The sequence below is a fragment of the Pseudophryne corroboree genome, chromosome 6, assembly GCF_028390025.1.
Source record: "Pseudophryne corroboree isolate aPseCor3 chromosome 6, aPseCor3.hap2, whole genome shotgun sequence".
Taxonomy (NCBI): domain Eukaryota; kingdom Metazoa; phylum Chordata; class Amphibia; order Anura; family Myobatrachidae; genus Pseudophryne; species Pseudophryne corroboree.
The window spans coordinates 424,850,000-424,874,565 of record NC_086449.1 but is presented as its reverse complement, the minus strand read 5'-3'; the positions used below and the strand labels follow the sequence as shown (position 1 = coordinate 424,874,565).

The following is a 24,566-nucleotide window of genomic DNA, read 5'->3' as shown; positions in this document are numbered from 1 at the left end:
GGTCAGGGGCAAACACGTTTGCTAAATTTTACAAATTCGATACCCTGGCTGAGGAGGACCTGGAGTTCTCTCATTCGGTGCTGCAGAGTCATCCGCACTCTCCCGCCCGTTTGGGAGCTTTGGTATAATCCCCATGGTCCTTACGGAGTTCCCAGCATCCACTAGGACGTCAGAGAAAATAAGAATTTACTTACCGATAATTCTATTTCTCATAGTCCGTAGTGGATGCTGGGCGCCCATCCCAAGTGCGGATTGTCTGCAATACTTGTATATAGTTATTGTTACAAAAATCGGGTTGTTTATTGTTGTGAGCCATCTTTTCAGAGGCTCCTACGTTTATCATACTGTTAACTGGGTTCAGATCACAAGTTGTACGGTGTGATTGGTGTGGCTGGTATGAGTCTTACCCGGGATTCAAGATCCTTCCTTATTATGTACGCTCGTCCGGGCACAGTATCCTAACTGAGGCTTGGAGGAGGGTCATAGGGGGAGGAGCCAGTGCACACCAGCTAGTCATAAAGCTTTTACTTTTGTGCCCAGTCTCCTGCGGAGCCGCTATCCCCCCATGGTCCTTACGGAGTTCCCAGCATCCACTACGGACTATGAGAAATAGAATTATCGGTAAGTAAATTCTTATTATATTAATCTAAGAATTTTTATAATCAAAACTGTGGAGTCTGACAGGGAGCATGACAGGAGAGGCTCTGCCTCCCCTGACTGCATGTCTCTGGAGTACAGAAGTACAGACACTAACACAATGAGTTCTTGTATCTGTCCCGGGGTATATATAATAATCTGAGACTTACAGGGCCCGGCAAGATCCTGACGAGTCTATCCGATGTTTTACAGTGCCAATCACTTAAAAGGCAAAACCAGATTAGTTTTGCCTTTTGGATTGCCACTAAAAACATGGGGCAGACTGGCTGATGTCTGCAAGATGCAAGCTATTAAAGATGCAAGCTATTAGGTCCATACACACGGAGCGATATAGCTGAGTGATTTTGACTATATAGTCAAAATCACTCAGAAAGTTAGTGCATATCTCTCCATGTGTACACAGCCAGCGATAGCGATGCGCGTCCCCGCCAGGTCGCTATCGCTGCTAAAAATAGACTGTGCAGGTAAGTCAATTTTGGCTAGGTCGCTGGAAAAGAAAAAGCATCCCCTTCTTGAATGAGTTAGCCAAAATCGCCCATAGCCAAAACCTCTGGTAAAGTTAGTCAAAATCTCCTACTGACAGTTCAAGGGAAATCGCTCAGTCAAAATCTCTCATAGTCAAAATCTCTCCGTGTGTATGCACCTTAACATTTCCCACTCAGCCTTTTGATGTCCTTATATAATTTTGTGTGCAGATTTGCTGTGGTGGACAAATTCAATCTGTGCCAAGCCAGAGTATCCACAAATCTGCACATGCCGTTCCCTGCAAGTGTTCGCAGATGACGTCAGAGACCCGCCCGCCTAATGTACGTAGCACATACGTAGTCTTTCGATAACCAAATTGCGAAAAAGCAAAATTGCGATCCATGCTGAATTAGGCCCAATGTACTTATCATTAGAGAGCAATTAAGTGGCTGGAGATAAAAAAAAAAAAAAGTACTGGTACGTTATCTCATCCACTTTTCACTCCACCCAAGGCTTAGTAGATAGACCCCTTTGTATGTCATGTGTTCGTAAAATGACAGTATCACCATACCAGAAGTCCGACAACTCCTGCGCCCCCTGGCGACCCAGCCCTGCAACTGCTCAGTGTTATCTAATAGTCGCTCCCAGGCAGCAGCGGTGTGATGACATGGTGGTGAGGCGGGGCGGCACGCTGCTACTCCGGAGCTGGCTTCAGTTATTGGTAGTGTTACCGTCTGCAGCCGCACCGGTAAACTGCAGGGCTCGCACTGACAGCAGCCCCCTCCGAGGTACCAGGCAGCGTAGTGACCTGAGCTCTGTGCACCGGAGCACAGCCGAGGAGGAGCAGGCGGGTGTCCGCAGCAGAGCGATGGCAGAAGGGAGTCAGGTGACCGAAGAGGGGATAGAAGCGGACAGGTGAGCGCTGCAGAGCTCGGTGCCTGCACAAAGGGTTCGGACGCTGCTGACATTGCAGCTCCTTCATATAGCCATTCTGTATAATATGGTACTACCGCCTCGATAGTCACATACTGGTGAGGGATTAAGGAGGGGTGTGTGCATGAGGGTGACCTGAGTGCTGCTGACACGATCTAGTGTGCGGGCAGGAGGCAGGCACATTCTGTAGGTGTGTGCAGTTCTGCATCGTTCCTGCAACAATCTTTATCCATGTTATCTGATTTATGGTCCAATAGGTTGTGAGTTATTTATTGTGACTGCACAAATAACTTACCTATAATCTATCTACGTAGGAACCAACTTTATAAAGTGTGTTATTGTGGGTTCTGTTTTCAAGTAGCATTCTTAAATTTGTATGACACTTCTGATTCTGAATTTTCTTTTCGGCTGGGTATAAAACCCCGGTGACTGGAATCCCAAAGAATGCAGATGGCTTCCAGGTGAGTATTTTACCACTAACTGTCCCCTCCCACAGCGTAACCCTAACCCACTGGTGCTGAGAGGGATCCGTCAACCTCGTTTTTGTCGGGATCGCCAGGATCCTGGCTGCATCCCCTTGGGTCATGTTGTATTCTTTTTTCTCTGACGTCCTAGTGGATGCTGGGAACTCAGTAAGGACCATGGGGAATAGACGGGCTCTGCAGGAGACTGGGCACTCTAAGAAAGAATTAGTACTACTGGTGTGCATTGGCTCCTCCCTCTATGCCCCTCCTCCAGACCTCAGTTAGAATCTGTGCCCGGCTCGAGCTGGTTGCACACTAGGGGCTCTCCTGAGCTTCTAGTAAAGAAAGTATTTATTAGGTTTTTTATTTTCAGTGAGATCTGCTGGCAACAGACTCACTGCTACGAGGGACTTAGGGGAGAGAAGCGAACCTACCTGCTTGCAGCTAGCTTGGGCTTCTAGGCTACTGGACACCATTAGCTCCAGAGGGATCGAACACAGGCCCAGCCTCGGTCGTCCGGTCCCGGAGCCGCGCCGCCGTCCCCCTTGCAGAGCCAGAAGCAAGAAGAACGTCCTGGAAATCGGCGGCTGAAGACTCCGGTCTTCATTAAGGTAGTGCACAGCCCTGCAGCTGTGCGCCATTGCTCCCTATGCACACCACATACTCCGGTCACTGATGGGTGCAGGGCGCTGGGGGGGGGGGGGGCGCCCTGGGCTGCAATTAGAGTACCTTAAATTGGCAAAACAACACATAATATAGTCTGATAAACTATATATGTGTAAAAATCCCCTGCCATAATATTAATAAAAGAGCGGGAGAAGCCCGCCGGAAAAGGGGCGGGGCTATCTCCCTCAGCACACTGGCGCCATTTCCTCTTCGCAGCTCCGCTGGAAGACCGCTCCCCAGGCTCTCCCCTGCAGTTTCCAGGCTCAAAGGGTAAAAAAGAGAGGGGGGGCACTAAATTTAGGCGCAAAACTGTATTGTATAGCTGCTATAGGGAAAATCACTTTCTGTAATAGTGTAAATCCCTGTTTATATAGCGCTGTGGTGTGTGCTGGCATACTCTCTCTCTGTCTCCCCAAAGGACTTTGTGGGGTCCTGTCCTCAGTCAGAGCATTCCCTGTGTGTGTGCGGTGTGTCGGTACGGCTGTGTCGACATGTTTGATGAGGAGGCTTATGTGGAGGCAGAGCAGGTGCCGATAAATGTGATGTCACCCCCTGCGGGGTCGACACCAGAGTGGATGGATATGTGGAAGGTATTAACCGACAGTGTCAACTCCTTACATAAAAGGTTTGATGATATAACAGCTGTGGGACAGCCGGCTTCTCAGCCAGTGCCTGCCCAGGCGTCTCAAAGGCCATCAGGGGCTCAAAAACGCCCGCTGCCCCAGATGGCAGACACATATGTCAACACGGAGTCTGACTCCAGTGTCGACGACGACGAGACTAATGTACATTCCACTAGGGCCATCCGTTGCATGATTACGGCAATGAAAAATGTGTTGCACATTTCTGACATTAACCCAGGTACCACTAAAAAGGGTATTATGTTTGGGGAGAAAAAGCAACCAGTGGTTTTTCCCCCATCAGATGAGTTAAATGAAGTGTGTGAAGAAGCGTGGGCTTCCCCTGATAAAAAACTAGTGATTTCTAAAAAGTTACTAATGGCGTACCCTTTCCCGCCAGAGGACAGGGTACGTTGGGAGACATCCCCAAGGGTGGATAAAGCGCTCACACGCTTGTCAAAAAAGGTGGCACTACCGTCTCAGGATACGGCCGCCTTAAAGGAGCCTGCGGATAGAAAGCAGGAGGCTATCCTGAAGTCTGTATATACACACTCAGGTACTATACTGAGACCTACTATTGCTTCAGCATGGATGTGCAGTGCTGCAGCAGCGTGGTCTGATTCCCTGTCTGATAACATTGATTTCCTTGACAGGGACACTATATTGCTAACCATAGAGCATATTAAAGACGTAGTCTTATATATGAGAGATGCACAGAGGGATATTTGCCGGCTGGCATCTAGAATAAATGCTATGTCCATTTCTGCCAGGAGAGTATTATGGACTCGGCAGTGGACAGGTGATGCGGATTCTAAAAGGCACATGGAGGTTTTGCCTTACAAGGGTGAGAAATTGTTTGGGGATGGTCTCTCGGACCTCGTTTCCACAGCGACAGCTGGGAAGTCGACATTTTTACCTCAAGTTCCCTCACAGCCTAAGAAAGCACCGTATTATCAGGTACAGTCCTTTCGACCCCAGAAAGGCAAGCGGGTTAAAGGCGCGTCCTTTCTGCCCAGAGGCAGGGGTAGAGGGAAAAAGCTGCACCATACAGCCAGTTCCCAAGAACAAAAATCCTCCCCTGCTTCCACTAAATCCACCGCATGACGCTGGGGCTCCACTGGTGGAGCCAGGTGCGGTGGGGGCCCATCTCCGGAACTTCAGCGACCGGTGGGTTCGCTCACAGGTGGATCCCTGGGTTCTCCAAGTGGTATCTCAGGGATACAAGCTGGAATTCGAGACGTCTCCCCCTCGCCGTTACCTCAAATCAGCCTTGCCAGCTACTCCCCCGGACAGGGAGGTAGTGCTGGCGGCAATTCACAAGCTGTACCTCCAGCAGGTGATAATCAAAGTTCCCCTCCTTCAACAGGGACGGGGTTACTATTCCACAATGTTTGTGGTACCGAAACCAGACTGTTCGGTGAGACCCATTCTAAATTTGAAATCCTTGAACACTTATATAAGGAGGTTCAAGTTCAAAATGGAATCGCTCAGGGCGGTTATTGCAAGCCTGGAAGAAGGGGATTGCATGGTATCACTGGACATCAAGGATGCTTACCTACATGTCCCCATTTACCCACCTCACCAGGTGTACCTCCGTTTTGTGGTACAGGACTGCCATTACCAATTCCAGACGTTGCCGTTTGGTCTGTCCACGGCACCGAGGGTATTTACCAAGGTAATGGCCGAAATGATACTCCTTCGAAGGAAGGGAGTTATAATTATCCAATACTTGGACGATCTCCTTATAAAGGCGAGGTCCAGGGAGCAGTTGTTGGTCGGAGTAGCACTATCTCAGGAAGTGCTACAACAGCACGGCTGGATTCTGAATATTCCAAAGTCGCAGCTGGTTCCTACGACGCGTCTGCTGTTCCTGGGTATGATTCTGGACACAGAACAGAAGAAGGTGTTTCTCCCGGAGGAGAAGGCCAAGGAGTTGTCATCTCTGGTCAGAGACCTCCTGAAACCAAAACAGGTGTCGGTGCATCACTGCACGCGAGTCCTGGGAAAGATGGTAGCTTCTTACGAGGCAATTCCATTCGGCAGGTTCCATGCAAGGATCTTTCAGTGGGATCTGTTAGACAAGTGGTCCGGATCGCATCTTCAGATGAATCGGCTGATCACCCTGTCCCCGAGGGCCAGGGTGTGTCTGCTGTGGTGGCTGCAGAGTGCTCATCTTCTAGAGGGCCGCAGATTCGGCATACAGGACTGGGTCCTGGTGACCACGGATGCAAGCCTCCGAGGTTGGGGGGCAGTCACTCAGGGAAGAAACTTCCAAGGACAATGGTCGAGTCAGGAGGCTTCCCTACACATAAATATTCTGGAACTAAGGGCCATTTACAATGCCCTAAGTCAGGCAAGACCCCTGCTTCAAAACCAGCCGGTGCTGATTCAGTCAGACAACATCACGGCGGTCGCCCATGTAAACCGACAGGGCGGCACAAGAAGCAGGATGGCGATGGCAGAAGCCACAAGGATTCTCCGATGGGCGGAAAATCACGTGATAGCACTGTCAGCAGTGTTCATTCCGGGAGTGGACAACTGGGAAGCAGACTTCCTCAGCAGGCACGACCTCCACCCGGGAGAGTGGGGACTTCATCCAGAAGTCTTCCAACTGATTGTAAACCGTTGGGAAAGGCCACAGGTGGACATGATGGCGTCCCGCCTAAACAAAAAGCTAAAAAGATATTGCGCCAGGTCAAGGGACCCTCAGGCAATAGCTGTGGACGCTCTAGTGACACCGTGGGTGTACCAATCGGTTTATGTGTTTCCTCCTCTTCCTCTCATACCAAAGGTGCTGAGGATAATAAGAAAGAGAGGAGTAAGAACTATACTCATCGTTCCGGATTGGCCAAGAAGGACTTGGTACTCGGAACTACAAGAAATGATCTCAGAGGTCCCTTGGCCTCTACCTCTCAGACAGGACCTGCTACAGCAGGGGCCCTGTCTGTTCCAAGACTTACCGCGGCTGCGTTTGACGGCATGGCGGTTGAACGCCGGATCCTGATGGAAAAGGGCATTCCGGTTGAAGTCATTCCTACGCTGATAAAAGCTAGGAAAGATGTGACAGCAAAACATTATCACCGCATATGGCGAAAATATGTTGCTTGGTGTGAGGCTATGAAGGCCCCCACAGAAGAATTTCAGCTGGGTCGATTTCTGCACTTCCTACAGTCAGGAGTGACTATGGGCCTAAAATTGGGTTCCATTAAAGTCCAGATTTCGGCCCTGTCTATTTTCTTTCAAAAAGAACTGGCTTCAATGCCTGAAGTTCAGACGTTTGTTAAGGGAGTGCTGCATATTCAACCCCCTTTTGTGCCTCCAGTGGCACCTTGGGATCTCAACGTTGTGTTGGATTTCCTAAAATCACATTGGTTTGAGCCACTTCAGACCGTGGAATTAAAATATCTCACGTGGAAAGTGGTCATGCTTTTGGCCTTGGCTAGGCGGGTGTCAGAATTGGCGGCTTTGTCATGTAAAAGCCCCTATCTGATCTTCCATATGGACAGAGCAGAATTGAGGACGCGTCCCCAATTCCTCCCTAAGGTGGTATCAGCGTTTCATTTGAACCAACCTATTGTGGTGCCTGCGGCTACTCGGGACTTGGAGGCCTCCAAGTTGCTGGACGTAGTCCGGGCCCTGAAAATCTATGTTTCCAGGACGGCTAGAGTCAGAAAGACTGACTCGCTGTTTATCCTGCATGCACCCAACAAGCTGGGTGCTCCTGCTTCTAAGCAGACTATTGCTCGCTGGATCTGCTCCACGATTCAACTTGCACATTCTGCGGCTGGACTGCCGCATCCTAAATCAGTGAAAGCCCATTCCACGAGGAAGGTGGGCTCTTCTTGGGCGGCTGCCCGAGGGGTCTCGGCTTTACAACTTTGCCGAGCTGCTACCTGGTCGGGATCAAACACGTTTGCAAAATTCTACAAGTTTGATACCCTGGCTGAGGAGGACCTTGAGTTTGCTCATTCGGTGCTGCAGAGTCATCCGCACTCTCCAGCCCGTTTGGGAGCTTTGGTATAATCCCCATGGTCCTTACGGAGTCCCCAGCATCCTCTAGGATGTAAGAAAAAATAAGATTTTAAACCTACTGGTAAATCTATTTCTCCTAGTCTCCGACTCAAAGGATACGGGAGAAGGAGCTAAAGATTGAACCATCCAACAAATCTATGGAGATGTTTTTAAACATGTTTAATATTCCCAATCCTCTGACCTGGCCATTGGGGGATTGGGCCATTGACCCAATAAATCTCTGATGTGTGGGGACCTTTCTTGACAAGCTGTGATACATTTTTTTTTCTTTTCACTTGCATACCTCCCAAGTTTGCAGGATCTGGAAGCAGGGCCCCATGTCGAAAACGGGGCGCGGCTACAGAAAATGGCCATGGCTCAGTGGAAAGGGGACGTGGCCATGGACCCCGTTCTCGTCACTATGGGAGCATGGCCACAGCATCTATTCACCCTGCTCTGCAGCAAGTGCAAGAGCCTCGCAACTGGTAACCTCCCCTCCACCCCGTGACAGACCCAAAAAAACGGGACTGTCCGGCGAAAATGGGGACAGTATGCACTTGCTGTGTTTATGCAATATCATTTATTCAGTAGATCTGTCTTTGAGCGCCAGTCCGCATGTTTAAGGTAAAATTATGGGATGTTTTATTCTGCTGACCTAAAAAGGAGGACAACAAGGTTTGGATATTACAGTTAAGGCAATAGTGTGGTAAACCTAAATAATTTGTCAGTATGAAGAAATTTAGCATAATTCTAACAAGTGATCATGCTGAAATAAAATCCATAAGCAGTAACTTAAAAAAATATATCCGTTCCGATATAATACATCTCCGCCAGAAACACTAGTATTGACTTAATTTTTCTGCCTGCAACTTGGTGCTTTTTTTTTTTGGATACTTATCTACACTTTCCTTCCATTTACTGTAATGTGTAGGAGTCGTGTACTGCATTTTTCTACTCACAAAGTCTCGACATCCCTGGTTACATGCATGACGAGAGATACAAATTTGCTACATATGTACAGTTGATTGTATCTTGTGTATGTGACCAACTCGGAAAAGGTTGCAAAATGTTAAATTTCTCCTGCAGGGTCCACATGTTATCCACAGGATAAACATTGGGATATGAGGTAGCAACAGCGGATTGACCAACGATCAAAGCTTTCGGCCTCCCAGTATGCAATGGGCTAGTCCCCTATATCCCCGCCTCCTGGCTCAGGCAATTCAGTTTTTTGTTTGGTGTGACAGGAGCCGAACCATGGTCAATGGGCTGCTGGGTTTTAGCAGCCATAAACTTTTTATTATTTTATTTATCTTACGTCCTAGAGGATGCTGGGTTCCACATTAGTACCATGGGGTATAGACGGGTCCACCAGGAGCCATTGGCACTTTAAAAGTTTGAGAGTGTGGGCTGGCTCCTCCCTCTATGCCCCTCCTACCAGACTCAGTTTAGAAAAGGAGCTGATCACAGCTAGGGGAGCTCTACAGAGCTTTTCTAAAGTTTTATTTTTAGAGTTTATTTTTTTACAGGGAGGCTGCTGGCAACAGCCTCCCTGCATCGAGGGACTAAGGGGGGGAGCAGTGTCCGCCCTTCGGGGTATGAGCCACTGTCTCCGCTGACTGGACACTGAGCTCCAGAGGGGTCAGATCATTCTCCGCCACAGGGAACGGCTCGCCCCAGCAGCATGTCGCCAACCCCTTACAGAGCTGAAGATGTGGTGAGTGAGATACCGACCCCCATAGCAAGGGGGGGCCAATGTGAAGATGGCGGCAGCGGGGAGGGAGCGCAGTATTAACTGCGCTCCTGGGACGGCTCAGAGGCACATGGTGCGGCACTGTGAGGGGCACCCTGGGCCAGCGCTTACCCCCTACACTGGTCCAGAAGCCTGTCGGGGTCCGTGGATCTCAGCCAGCACATTTTCTCTAACGTCCTTGAGGATGCTGGGACTCCGTAAGGACCATGGGGAATAGACGGGCTCCGCAGGAGATAGGGCACTTTAAGAAAGCTTTGGACTCTGGGTGTGCACTGGCTCCTCCCTCTATGCCCCTCCTCCAGACCTCAGTTTTACACTGTGCCCAGAGCAAGATGGGTGCACTGCAGAGAGCTCCCTGAGTTCTCTGCCTAGAAGCATTTTTGTTTGTTTTTTTTTTTCTTTCTACCTTTTACTACTTTTTCACAGGGAGCACTGCTGGCAACAGGCTCCCTGCATCGAGGGACCGAGGAGAGAGGAGCAGACCTTCTTGTCAAAGATAGGCTCTGCTTCCTCGGCTACTGGACACCATTAGCTCCAGAGGGGGTGAACGCAGGTTCTTACTGGGCGTCCACCCCCGGAGCCGCGCCGCCGTTCTCCTCACAGAGCTAGAAGTACAGAAGACAGAAGTAGTCAGGGCAGAAGCCTTCAGCTTCACTGAGGTAACGCACAGCACTGCAGCTGTGCGTCATTGCTCCCATACACCTCACATACTCCGGTCACTGTAAGGGCGCAGGGGGGGGGCTCCCTGGGCAGCAATATAAACCTCTGCATGGCAAAAAGACTATATACATGTACAGGAGGGCTCTGTACATGTATATAAAAGAGCCCCCGCCATATTTTACTAAGTTTGGGCGGGACAGAAGCCCGCCGCCGAGGGGGCGGGGCTTCTCCCTCAGCACTCACCAGCGCCATTTTCTCTCCACAGCACTGCTGAGAGGAAGCTCCCCGGACTCTCCCCTGCTTACACACGGTGAAAGGGTGCTTAAAAGAGAGGGGGGGGGCACATAATTGGCGGTTTACATATTATACAGCGCTGCTGGGGGAAAAACATTTTGTGTTAGTCTCCAGGGTTATTGCGCTGGGGTGTGTGCTGGCATACTCTCTCTCTGTCTCTCCAAAAGGCCTTGACAGGGATACTGTCTTCAGGAAAGGGGTTCCCTGTGTGTGTGTGAAGTGTGTCGGTACGCGTGTGTCGACATGTTTGACGAGGAAGGTTCGCTTAATGTGGAGGGGGAGTGCTTGAATGTCAGGTCGCCGTCGGCAACGCCGACACCGGAATGAGTGGATATGCTGAATGTCTTGAATGCAAATGTCAATCTATTGCATAAAAGATTAGACAAGGCAGAAGCTAGGGATCAGTCAGGTAGCCAGTCCATGCCTGTCCCTGGGGCGCCAGGTCCTTCGGGGTCTCAGAAGCGCACCATATCCCAGATCGATGACACAGATACCGACACAGATACTGACTAGTGTCGACTATGAAGATGCAAAATTACAGCCGAAGGTGGCTAAGGGTATACGGTACATGATTATTGCCATTAAAGAGGTTTTGCATATTACTGAGGAACCCCCTGTCCCTGACACGAGGGTACACATGTATAAAGGGAAAAAGCCTGAAGTCACTTTTCCATCCTCATTTGAATTAAGTGACTTGTGCGAAAAGGCTTGGGAATCTCCGGATAGGAGACCACAAGTTCCCAAAAGGATTCTCATGGCGTATCCTTTTCCACAAACTGATAGGATACGCTGGGAATCTTCGCCAAAAGTTGACAAGGCGCTGACACGTTTGTCCAAAAAGGTGGTACTGCCTTCTCAGGATACGGCTTCCCTCAAGGAACCTGCTGATCGCAGGCAGGAAATTACGTTAAAGCACATTTACAATCATTCCGGTACTATTGCTCGACCGGCTATGGCGTCGGCCTGGGTTTGTAGTGCGGTTGTGGCATGGGCAGATTCCTTATCTACGGAAATTGACACCTTAGATAGGGACGCCATTCAAATGACCATAGAGCATATCAGAGATGCTGCCTTGTATATGAGGGATGCTCAGAGAGACATTTGTTTATTAAGCTCCAGATATGTCTATTTCTGCTAGGCGGCTCTTGTGGACCCGACAGTGGACGGGAGATGCCGATTCAAAGCGGCATATGGAGTCCTTGCCTTACAAAGGGGTGGAGTTGTTTGGAGACGGCCTCTCGGATCTTGTCTCTACGGCTACGGCTGGTAAGTCAAATTTCTTACCTTATGTCCCCCCGCAGCATACAAAAAAGGCACCTCATTCTCAAATGCAGTCCTTTCGTTCCAATAAAAACCAGAAGGTACATGGATCATCCTTTGTCGCCAGAGGGAAAGGCAGGGGTTAAAAAGCTACACACAGCTAGTTCCCAAGAGCAGAAGTCCTCCCCTGCGTCTGCAAAGTCCACCGCATGACGCTGGGGCTTTCCGAGGGGAGGCAGATCTGGTGGGGGCTCGTCTTCGGTTTTTCAGCCACGTCTGGGTTCACTCGCAGGTGGATCCCTGGGCATTAGAGATTGTTTCTCAGGGATACAGGCTGGAATTCAAAGACTTTCCTCCTCGCCGATTTTTCAAATCGGCTCTGCCGACTTCCCCGTAAGAGAGGGAGCTAGAGTTGGCAGCAATCCAAAAATTGTATATTCAACAGGTGATTGTCACAGTTCCTCATCTCCAGCAAAGAGAGGGATATATATTACTCAACCCTGTTTGTGGTCCCGAAACCGGACGGTTCGGTCAGACCCATTTTAAACCTGAAATCTCTGAACCTGTACTTGAAGAGGTTCAAGTTCAAAATGGAATCACTCAGGGCGGTCATCGCCAGCCTGGAGGGGGGGGATTGGATGGTGTCCCTGGACATAAAGGATGCTTACCTTCATGTTCCGATATTTCCCCCGCATCAGGCGTTCCTGAGATTTGCAGTGCAGGACTGTCACTACCAATTTCAGACATTGCCGTTTGGGCTTTCCATGGCCCCGAGAATTTTCACCAAGGTAATGGCGGAAATGATGGTGCTACTGCGCAGGCAGGGGGTCACAATTATCCCATACTTGGACGATCTCCTCATAAAGGCGAGATCTCGGGAGAGGTTGCTGGACAGCGTGTCTCTGTCCATGATGACGTTGCAGATACACGGCTGGATTCTCAATATACCGAAGTCCCAGCTAGTCCCTACAACGCGTCTAACCTTTTTGGGGCTGATTCTAGACACAGACCAGAAAAAGGTTTTTCTTCCGATCGAAAAGGTTCAGGAACTCATAGCCATGGTCAGGAACCTATTAAAACCAAAAAAGGTTTCAGTGCATCATTGCACGCGGGTCCTGGGGAAGATGGTGGCTTCCTACGAGGCCATGCCTTTCGGCAGGTTCCATGCGAGGACTTTTCAATGGGACCTCTTGGACAAGTGGTCCGGGTCCCATTTACAAATGCATCAAAGGATCACCCTGTCTCCCAGGACCAGGGTATCTCTCCTGTGGTGGCTGAACAGTGCTCACCTACAAGAAGGTTGCAGGTTCGGCATTCAGGACTGGGTCCTGGTGCCCACGGACGCAAGCCTCCGAGGCTGGGGAGCAGTGACACTGGGAAGAAATTTCCAAGGTCTCTGGTCAAGCCTAGAGTCTTGTCTCCACATCTACGTCCTGGAGTTGAGGGCCATATACAACGCCCTGCGTCAAGCGGAGGAATTGCTTTGGAGAAAACCGGTTCTGATTCAGTCAGACAATGTCACGGCAGTGACTCATATAAACCGCCAAGGCGGAACAAGGAGCAGAAGCGACCAGGATTCTACGCTGGGCGGAAGGCCATGTAAGCGCGCTGTCAGCGGTGTTCATCCCGGGGGTGGACAACTGGGAGGCGGACTTCCTCAGCAGGCACGACCTGCATCCGGGAGAGTGAGGACTTCATCAAGAAGTCTTCGCACAGATCACGGATCGTTGGGGACTGCCTCAAATCGACATGATGGCATCCCATCTCAACAAAAAGCTAAAGCGGTATTGCGCCAGGTCAAGGGACCCTCAGGCGGTAGCGGTAGACACTCTGGTGACACCTTGGGTGTTCAGATCGGTCTATGTGTTTCCTCCTCTTCCTCTCATACCCAAGGTGTTGAGAATAATACGAAGAAGCAGGGTCAGAACAATACTCATTGTTCCGGATTGACCACGGAGGACTTGGTATCCGGAGCTGCAAGAGTTGCTCGCAGGGGATTCGTGGCCTCTTCCTCTAAGGCAGGACCTGCTGCGGCAGGGGCCCTGTCTGTTCCATGACTTAACGTGGTTGCGTTTGACGGCATGGCGGTTGAACGCCGGATCCTAGCGGAAAAAGGGATTCCGGAGGAAGTCATTCCTACCTTGATCAAGGCTAGGAAAGACGTGACGTTAAAACATTATCACCGTATATGGCGGAAATATGTTTCTTGGTGTGAGGCCAGGGCTGCTCCTACGGAGGAGTTCCATTTGGGCTGTCTACTTCACTTCCTTCAAACAGGAGTGACTTTGGGCATAAAATTAGGGTCCATAAAGGTCCAGATTTCGGCCTTATCCATTTTCTTTCAAAGAGAATTGGCCTCTATTCCTGAAGTACAGACCTTTGTGAAGGGAGTGCTGCATATTCAGCCTCCCTTTGTGCCTCCGGTGGTGCCTTGCGATCTTAACGTGGTGTCACGTTTCCTCAAGTCACCTTGGTTTGAACCACTCAAAACTGTGGAGTTGAAATACCTCACGTGGAAAGTGGTCATGTTGTTGGCGTTAGCTTCGGCAAGACGTGTTTCCGAATTGGCGGCTTTATCACATAAAAGCCCATACTTGGTTTTTCACGTGAATAGGGCAGAGTTGAGGACTCGCCCTCACTTTCTGCCAAAAGTGGTCTCATCTTTTCATGTGAACCAACCTATTGTCCTGCCTGTGGCTACACGGGACTTGAAGGATTCCGAGTCCCTGGATGTAGTCAGGGCTTTGAAGATTTATGTGACCAGAATGGCTAGAATCAGGAAGACTGAAGCTTTGTTCGTTCTGTATGCGGCCAACAAGGTTGGCGCTCCTGCTTCAAAGCAGACTATTGCTCGCTGGATCTGTAACACGATTCAGCAGGCGCATTCTACGACAGGATTGCCGTTACCGAAATCGGTTAAGGCCCACTCCACTAGGAAAGTGGGCTCTTCTTGGGCGGCTGCCCGAGGGGTCTCGGCATTACAGTTGTGCCGAGCAGCTACTTAGTCGGGGACAAACACCTTTGCAAAGTTCTATAAGTTTGATACCCTGGCTGAGGAGGACCTCCTGTTTGCTCAGTCGGTGCTGCAGAGTCATCCGCACTCTCCCGCCCGTTTGGGAGCTTTGGTATAATCCCCATGGTCCTTACGGAGTCCCAGCATCCTCAAGGACGTTAGAGAAAATAAGATTTTACTTACCGGTAAATCTATTTCTCGTAGTCCGTAGAGGATGCTGGGCGCCCGTCCCATGTGCAAACTTCTTCTGCAAGACTTGTATATAGTTATTGCTTACATAAGGGTTATGTTATAGTTTTTCGGTGGAACCGTGGCTATGTTGTTGTTCATACTGTTAACTGGGTAAGTTTATCACAAGTTATACGGTGTGATTGGTGTGGCTGGTATGGATCTCGCCCTTAGATTTACAAAAATCCTTCCTCGTACTGTCCATCTCCTCTGGGCACAGTTTCCCTAACTGAGGTCTGAAGGAGGGGCATAGAGGGAGGAGCCAGTGCACACCCAGAGTCCAAAGCTTTCTTAAAGTGCCCTATCTCCTGCGGAGCCCGACTATTCCCCATGGTCCTTACGGAGTCCCAGCATCATCTACGGACTACGAGAAATAGATTTACCGGTAAGTAAAATCTTATTTCTCTGACGTCCTAAGTGGATGCTGGGGACTCCGTCAGGACCATGGGGATTAGCGGCTCCGCAGGAGACAGGGCACAAAAGTAAAAGCTTTAGGATCAGGTGGTGTGCACTGGCTCCTCCCCCTATGACCCTCCTCCAAGCCTCAGTTAGATTTTTGTGCCCGGCCGAGAAGGGTGCAATCTAGGTGGCTCTCCTAAAGAACTGCTTAGAGTAAAAGTTTTGTTAGGTTTTTTATTTTCAGTGAGTCCTGCTGGCAACAGGCTCACTGCATCGAGGGACTTAGGGGAGAGAAGTGAACTCACCTGCGTGCAGGATGGATTGGCTTCTTAGGCTACTGGACACCATTAGCTCCAGAGGGAGTCGGAACACAGGTCTCACCCTGGGGTTCGTCCCGGAGCCGCGCCGCCGACCCCCTTGCAGATGCCGAAAAGTGAAGAGGTCCAGAAACCGGCGGCAGAAGACTTTTCAGTCTTCATAAGGTAGCGCACAGCACTGCAGCTGTGCGCCATTGTTGTCAGCACACTTCATAGCAGCGGTCACTGAGGGTGCAGGGCGCTGGGGGGGGCGCCCTGGGCAGCAATGATAGTACCTTATTCTGGCTAAAAATACATTACATATAGCCCCTGGGGGCTATATGGATGTATTTAACCCGTGCCAGGTCTCAGAAAAACGGGAGAAGAAGCCCGCCGAAAAGGGGGCGGGGCCTATTCTCCTCAGCACACAGCGCCATTTTCCCTCACAGAAATACTGGTGGGAAGGCTCCCAGGCTCTCCCCTGCACTGCACTACAGAAACATGGTTAAAACAGAGAGGGGGGGCACTTATTTGGCGATATGACTATATATATTAAAATGCTATAAGGGAAAAACACTTATATAAAGGTTGTCCCTGTATAATTATAGCGTTTTTGGTGTGTGCTGGCAAACTCTCCCTCTGTCTCCCCAAAGGGCTAGTGGGGTCCTGTCCTCTATCAGAGCATTCCCTGTGTGTGTGCTGTGTGTCGGTACGTGTGTGTCGACATGTATGAGGACGATGTTGGTGAGGAGGCGGAGCAATTGCCTGTAATGGTGATGTCACTCTCTAGGGAGTCGACACCGGAATGGATGGCTTATTCAAGGAATTACGTGATAATGTCAACAGAGACGGCCGGCAAAAAAATAGTACCTGTCCAGGCGTCTCAAACACCGTCAGGGGCTTTAAAACGCCCATTTACCTCAGTCGGTCGACACAGACACGGACACTGATTTCAGTGTCGACGGTGAAGAAACAAACGTATTTTCCTTTAGGGCCACACGTTACTTGTTAAGGGCAATGAAGGAGGTGTTACATATTTCTGATACTACAAGTACCACAAAAAAGGGTATTATGTGGGGTGTGAAAAAACTACCTGTAGTTTTTCCTGAATCAGATAAATTAAATGAAGTGTGTGATGATGCATGGGTTTCCCCCGATAGAAAATTATTGGCGGTATACCCTTTCCCGCCAGAAGTTAGGGCGCGTTGGGAAACACCCCTTAGGGTGGATAAGGCGCTCACACGCTTATCAAAACAAGTGGCGGTACCGTCTCCGGATAGGGCCGTCCTCAAGGAGCCAACTGATAGGAGGCTGGAAAATATCCTAAGAAGTATATACACACATACTGGTGTTATACTGCGACCAGCGATCGCCTCAGCCTGGATGTGCAGAGCTGGGGTGGCTTGGTCGGATTCCCTGACTAAAAATATTGATACCCTTGACAGGGACAGTATTTTATTGACTATAGAGCATTTAAAGGATGCATTTCTATATATACGAGATGCACAGAGGGATATTTGCACTCTGGCATCAAGAGTAAGTGCGATGTCCATATCTGCCAGAAGATGTTTATGGACACGACAGTGGTCAGGTGATGCAGATTCCAAACGGCACAAAGAAGTATTGCCGTATAAAGGGGAGGAGTTATTTGGGGTCGGTCCATCGGACCTGGTGGCCACGGCAACTGCTGGAAAATCCACCGTTTTTACCCTAAGTCACATCTCTGCAGAAAAAGACACCGTCTTTTCAGCCTCAGTCCTTTCGTCCCCATAAGAGTCATATCTGCCCAGGGATAGAGGAAAGGGAAGAAGACTGCAGCAGGCAGCCCATTCCCAGGAACAGAAGCCTCCACCGCTTCTGCCAAGTTTCTCAGCATGACGCTGGGGCCGTACAGGACCCCTGGATCCTACAAGTAGGATCCCAGGGGTACAGATTGGAAAGTCGAGACGTTTCCCCCTCGCAGGTTCCTGAAGTCTGCTTTACCAACGTCTCCCTCCGACAGGGAGGCAGTATTGGAAACAATTCACAAGCTGTATTCCCAGCAGGTGATAATCAAAGTACCCCTCCTACAACAAGGAAAGGGGTATTATTCCACACTATGTTGTGGTACTGAAGCCAGAAGGCTCGGTGAGACCTATTCTAAATCTGAAATATTTGAACACTTACAAAGGTTCAAATCAAGATGGAGTCACTCAGAGCAGTGATAGCGAACCAGGAAGAAGGGGACTATAGGGTGTCCCGGGACATCAGGGATACTTACCTCCATGTCCCAATTTGCCCTTCTCACCAAGGGTACCTCAGGTTCGTGGTACAGAACTGTCACTATCAGTTTCAGACGCTGCCGTTTGGATTGTCCACGGCACCCCGGGTCTTTACCAAGGTAATGGCCGAAATGATGATTCTTCTTCAAAGAAAATGGACGACCTCCTGATAAGAGCAAGGTCCAGAGAACAGTTGGAGGTCGGAGTAGCACTATCTCAAGTAGTTCTACGACAGCACGGGTAGATTCTAAATATTCCAAAACCGCAGTTGTTTCCGACGACACATCGGCTGTTCCTAGGGATGATTCTGGACACAGTCCAGAAAAGGGTGTTTCTCCCGGAGAAGAAAGCCAGGGAGTTATCCGAGCTAGTCAGGAACCTCCTAAAACCAGGAAAAGTGTCAGTGCATCATTGCACAAGGGTCCTGGGAAAAATGGTGGCTTCTTACGAAGCGATTCCATTCGGCAGTTTTCACGCAAGAACTTTTCAGTGGGATCTGCTGGAAAAATGGTCCGGATCGCATCTTCAGATGCATCAGCGGATAACCCTGTCTCCAAGGACAAGGGTGTTTCTTCTGCGGTGGCTGCAAAGTACTCATCTACTAATGGGCCGCAGATTCGGCATTCAGGAAGGGTCCTGGTGACCAGGGATGCCAGCCTGAGAGGCTGGGGAGCAGTCACACAGGGAAAAAATTTCCAGGGAGTGTGATCAAGTCTGGAGAATTCTCTCCACATAAATATACTGGAGCTAAGGGCAAGTTACAATGCTCTAAGCTTAGCAAGACCTCTGCTTCAAGGTCAGCCGGTATTGATCCAGTGGGACAACATCACGGCAGTCGCCCACGTAAACAGACAGGGCGGCACAAGAAGCAGAAGGGCAATAGCAGAAACTGCAAGGATTCTTCGCTGGGCGGAAAATCAGGTGATAGCACTGTCAGCAGTGTTCATTCCGACGCCCGGGAGAGTGGGGATTTCATCGGGAAGTCTTCCACATGATTGTGAACCATTGGGAAAGACCAAAGGTGGACATGATGGCGTCCCGCCTGAACAAAAAACTGGACGGGTATTGCGCCAGGTCAAGAGACCCTCAGGCAATAGCTGTGGACGCTCTGGTAACACCGTGGGTGTACCAGTCAGTGTATGTGTTCCCTCCTCTGCTTCTCATACCCAAGGTACTGAGAATTATAAGACGTAGAGGAGTAAGAACTATACTCGTGGCTCCGGATTGGCCAAGAAGGACTTGGTACCTGGAACTTCAAGAGATGCTCACAGAGGACTCATGGCCTCTGCCGCTAAGAAGGGACTTGCTTCAGCAAGTACCATGTCTGTTCCAAGACTTACCGCGGCTGCGTTTGACGGCATGGCGGTTGAACGCCGGATCCTAAGGGAAAAAGGCATTCCGGAAGAGGTCATTCCTACCCTGGTCAAAGCCAGGAAGGAGGTGACCGCACAACATTATCACCACATGTGGCGAAAATATGTTGCGTGGTGTGAGGCCAGGAAGGCCCCACGAAGAAATTTCAACTCTGTCGATTCCTGCATTTCCTGCAAACAGGAGTGTCTATGGGCCTCAAATTGGGGTCCATTAAGGTTCAAATTTCGGCCCTGTCGATTTTCTTCCAGAAAGAATTGGCTTCAGTTCCTGAAGTCCAGAAGTTTGTCAAGGGAGTACTGCATATACAACCCCCTTTTGTGCCTCCAGTGGCACTGTGGGATCTCAACGTAGTTCTGGGATTCCTCAAATCACATTGGTTTAAACCACTCAAATCTGTGGATTTGAAATATCTCACATGGAAAGTGACCATGCTGTTGGCCCTGGCCTCGGCCAGGCGAGTGTCAGAATTGGCGACTTTGTCTCACAAAAGCCCATATCTGATTGTCCATTCGGACAGGGCAGAGCTGCGGACTCGTCCCCAGTTTCTCCCTAAGGTGGTGTCAGTGTTTCACCTGAACCAGCTTATTGTGGTACCTGCGGCTACTAGGGACTTGGAGGACTCCAAGTTGCTAGATGTTGTCAGGGCCCTGAAAATATAGGTTTCCAGGACGGCTGGAGTCAGGAAAACTGACTTGCTGTTATCCTGTATGCACCCAATAAACTGGGTGCTCTTGATTCTAAGCAGACGTTTGCTAGTTGGATGTGTAGTACAATTCAGCTTGCACATGCTGTGGCAGGCCTGCCACAGCCAAAATATGTAAATGCCCATTCCACAAGGAAGGTGGGCTCATCTTGGGCGGCTGCCCGAGGGGTCTCGGCTTTACAACCTTGCCGAGCAGCTACTTGGTCAGGGGCACACCCTGACTGAGGAGGACCGGGAGTTCTCTCATTCGGTGCTGCAGAGTCATCCGCACTCTCTCGCCCGTTTGGGAGCTTTGGTATAATCCCCATGGTCCTGACGGAGTCCCCAGCATCCACTTAGGACGTCAGAGAAAATAAGAATTTACTTACCGATAATTCTATTTCTCGTAGTCCGTAGTGGATGCTGGGCGCCCATCCCAAGTGCGGATTGTCTGCAATACTTGTACATAGTTATTGTAACAAAAATCGGGTTATTATTGTTGTGAGCCATCTTTTCAGAGGCTCCGCTGTTATCATGCTGTTAACTGGGTTCAGATCACAGGTTGTACAGTGTGATTGGTGTGGCTGGTGTGAGTCTTACCCGGGATTCAAAATCCTTCCTTATTGTGTACGCTCGTCCGGGCACAGTATCCTAACTGAGGCTTGGAGGAGGGTCATAGGGGGAGGAGCCAGTGCACACCACCTGATCCTAAAGCTTTTACTTTTGTGCCCTGTCTCCTGCGGAGCCGCTAATCCCCATGGTCCTGACGGAGTCCCCAGCATCCACTACGGACTACGAGAAATAGAATTATCGGTAAGTAAATTCTTATTTTTCCTCAGGCCAGTATAATCCATGAAGAGCAGCAAGACAGCTCTATTAAGGGGGCGGATCTTCTCCTCAGAGTGGACCCAGCAGCGTTCCAGCTCCATTTTCCTGCCTGCACAGCGCTGAGAGGAAGAACAGGTCCCTCCACAGCAACTTCAGCTATCTGTACACGGTACCAGGGGGTTGTAGAAGGGAGGGAAGGCTGTAATACGACTGTTTATCCTATTGAGGTGCACAGTCAGCTCTGACAAGGGGTCTCCCTTTGCTAAAAGCGCTGTGTGTGGGTTGGCTCCAATCTTTGTGTCTCTCTTGCCATTCTTGGGGGGGGGGGGGGGGAACTCTGTCTGCCCTCACCTGTGTGTGTGGTGTTTGGTGGTCTCCTTTAGCTATGTCCAGGGACACTGTGTCATATGCTGCAGAGGATTTATCTTCCCAGGATGATCCCATTCCATGTAATCAGGATAGCACTGGTTTAGCACAGATACCAGCAAGGGAACCTGAGTGGTTTTCCTCTATCAAATCTTGGATTTCTCAGATGTCTGCAGGGTTGCAAGTAATGAATCTGCAACCCAGATATTACAGAGCTCTATGGCAGTATGGCCGGTTTCTGGTACTTCAGGATGCCCTGCTTTATACCCCCACAAACGTGCGCTTGTGCATGTCACACAAGATGACACGGATACCGATTCTGACACCACAGACGGTGATGGGGATGTGTTGCGGGGGTCCACATCTCTTGCAAAGGGGGTGCAATTGTTGATAGAGGCTATCAGGGATGTGTTGAATGTTAATGATACCACACCTGAGCAGGTGGAGGAGGCTTTTTTCACTGAAAATAACCCTGAGAAAAAATTCCAGATCTCTAAACGGGTACAGGCGGCGTTTCCTTTCCCTGAGGAGGATAGAAAAAAATGGGAAAACCCGCTTATTGTTGACGCATCTGTGTACAGACTCTCAAAGAAGGTGGTTTTACCTGTTCCAGGATCTACTTAAAGCCTTAAAGGCCTTTAAAGGAGCCGGCTGATAGAAAAATTTATAACACACTTAAATCAATGTACACTTCTTCAGGGGCCATATTACGTCCCACTATTGCTACTGCATGGATTGCAAAGGCAATAGTAAAGTGGTCGGCTACCTTACTTGAGGATTTGGATACGATGGTTAGGGATGACGTTGCTTTATATTTACGCAACATACATGATTCAGCAGGTTTTATGGTAGAATCCATGAAAGACCTGGGTTCCATTGCTGCGGTAATATCTTCCATGTCTGTTTCAGCTCGTCTGGGACTGTGGCTGCGCCAGTGGTCGGCCGACGCGGAATCCAGGAAAAGTGTGGAGTCCCTACCCTATACTGGTCAGGCTCTTTTTGGGGAAGCTCTAGACGCTTGGATATCCACGGCTACAGCTGGTAAGTCTCAGTTTCTTCCCTCAGCAGCACCTGCTCCGAAGAAATCCTTCTCTTTAGCTGCATCCTAGTCCTTTTGGCCTAACAAGCCTAGAAAGGCCAGAACATCCATTACTTTCTTTAGGGGAGGTCAGGTTAAGTCCAAGAAACCTGCCGCTGCAGGTTCCCAGGAACAAAAGCCTGCTTCAGGTACGCCAAAGTCCTCTGCATGACGGTGGACCGCGCGGCCTGGAGGTGGGGCCAGTGGGAGCGAAACTCAGACACTTTAGTCATGTCTGGATCTCGTCCGGCCTGGATCCCTGGTGCTAGATATTGTATCCCAGGGTACAGGCTGGAATTTCAAAGTCTCCCTCCTCATCGCTTTTTCAAATCAGGCTTACCAACTATGTTGACGGACAGCACTGTCCTACAAGACGCTGTCCAAAAACTGGTGGAGGGACTGGTCATTGTGCCAGTACCACCTCACATGCAGAACAAAGGTTACTATTCGAACCTTTTTATGGTACCGAAATCGGATGGTTTGGTCAGGCCCATTCTGAACCTAAAATCATTGAACCCCTTTTTAAAGGAGTTCAAGTTCAAGATGGAGTCTCTCAGGGCGGTGATATCAGGTCTGGAAGAGGGGAAATTCCTGGTATCACTGGATATCAAGGATGCGTACCTCCACATTCCAATCTGGCTGCCGCATCAGGCTTATCTCCGTTTTGCATTGCTGGACTGTCATTTCCAGTTCCAGGCCCTGCCATTCCTCTCCACAGCACCGAGGATGTTTACCAAGGTGATGGCAGAAATTATGATTCTCCTCCGCAAACAGGGTGTGAACATCATTCCATATCTGGACGATCTGCTGATAAAGGCATCGTCCCAGGAGAAGCTGCTGCAGTCCGTTGTTCTCACAACACGACTTCTCGAGAGTCATGGTTGGATTCTGAGCCTTCCGACGTCATATTTGGAACCAACCCAGAGGTTGTCATTTCTGGGAATGATCCTGGATACGGAAGTGCAGAAGGTGTTTCTTCCGCAGGAAAAGGCGTTGATGCAAGCTATGGTCCGGGATGTCTTGAAGCCAGCCCGGGTGTCGGTTCATCAATGCATTCGCCTGATGGGAAAGATGGTGGCCTCTTGCGATGCTCTCCAGTACGGGAGGTTCCACGCTTGAACCTTCCAACTGGATCTCCTGGACAAGTGGTCGGGATCTCATCTCCACATGCAGCAGAGAATTTGTCTGTCGCCAAAGGCCAAGATTTCACTCCTCAGGTGGCTCCAATTGCCTCACCTTCTGGAGGGCCGCAGGTTCGGGATTCAGGACAGGGTCCTTCTAACCACGGATGCGAGCCTTCGGGGCTGGGGAGCAGTCACTCAGGGAATAACCTTCCGAGGATGGTGGTCAAGCCTGGAAACCGGCCTGCCCATCCACGTCCTGGAACTAAGAGCCGTCTACAACGGTCTTCTTCAGGCGGCCCCTCTTCTAAGAAATCGGGCCATTCAAGTGCAGTCGGACAACGTAACAACAGTGTTTTTCATAAACCGACAAGGCGGAACGAAGAGCAGAGCGGCAGTGTCAGAGGTGACAAGAATACTCCTCTGGACAGAAAAGCATGCGTTAGCGCTGTCAGCCATCTTCATTCTGGGAGTAGACAACTGGGAAGCAGACTTCCTCAGCAGATATGATCTCCATCCAGGGGAGAGGGGTCTCCATCCGGCGGTGTTCAAGGAAATAACAGATCTTTGGGGATTACCCCAAATAGACATGATGGCCTCTCGTCTCAACAAGAAGCTTCGGCGTTATTGTTCCAGGTCAAGGGACCCACAGGCAGTGGCTGTGGATGCCCTGGTGTCTCCGTGGGTGTTCCAGTCAGTGTATGTGTTTCCACCACTCCCACTCATCCCAAGAATCATAGAGCTCATAAGGAGAACAAGGGTTCAAGCGATCCTCATTGCCCCAGACTGGCCAAGTAGGGCTTGGTACACTGACCTTCTGAATCTACTGCAAGAAGAGCCGAGGCCTCTTCCTCTTCGGGAGGACCTGCTGCTGCAGGGGCCGTTCGCCTTTCAAGACTTAACTCGGCTATGTTTGATGGCATGGAAGTTGACCGCCTGATTCTTGCTCGGAAGGGCATTCCGAAGAAGGTTATTCCTACCCTCATACAGGCTAGGAAAGGGGTAACGTCTAAACATTACCATCGTATTTGGAAGAAATATGTCTCTTGGTGCGAGTCCAAGAAGTTTCCTACGGTGGAGTTTCAACTGGGATGTTTCCTCCTCTTCCTGCAAGCAGGAGTGGATATGGGCCTGAGGTTG

The 24,566-nt window shown here is 50.0% G+C and overlaps 1 protein-coding gene across 3 annotated transcripts in view; it reads left to right on the top strand.

Moving 5' to 3' along the window:
- NAPEPLD (N-acyl phosphatidylethanolamine phospholipase D) overlaps positions 1 to 24,566 on the top strand; it is a 74,522-nt gene that overhangs the window by 7,124 nt on the left and 42,832 nt on the right. Inside the window, exon 1 of one of the 3 annotated variants that reach the window (XM_063927004.1) lies at positions 1,705 to 2,037. The exons of the other annotated variants lie outside the window; for them this stretch is intronic. Coding sequence (XP_063783074.1) covers positions 1,790 to 2,037 — 248 coding nt within the window. The 5' untranslated portion in view covers positions 1,705 to 1,789. Of the gene's footprint in view, positions 1 to 1,704; positions 2,038 to 24,566 lie in introns of those variants that run through there. 3 annotated transcript variants of the gene reach the window in all.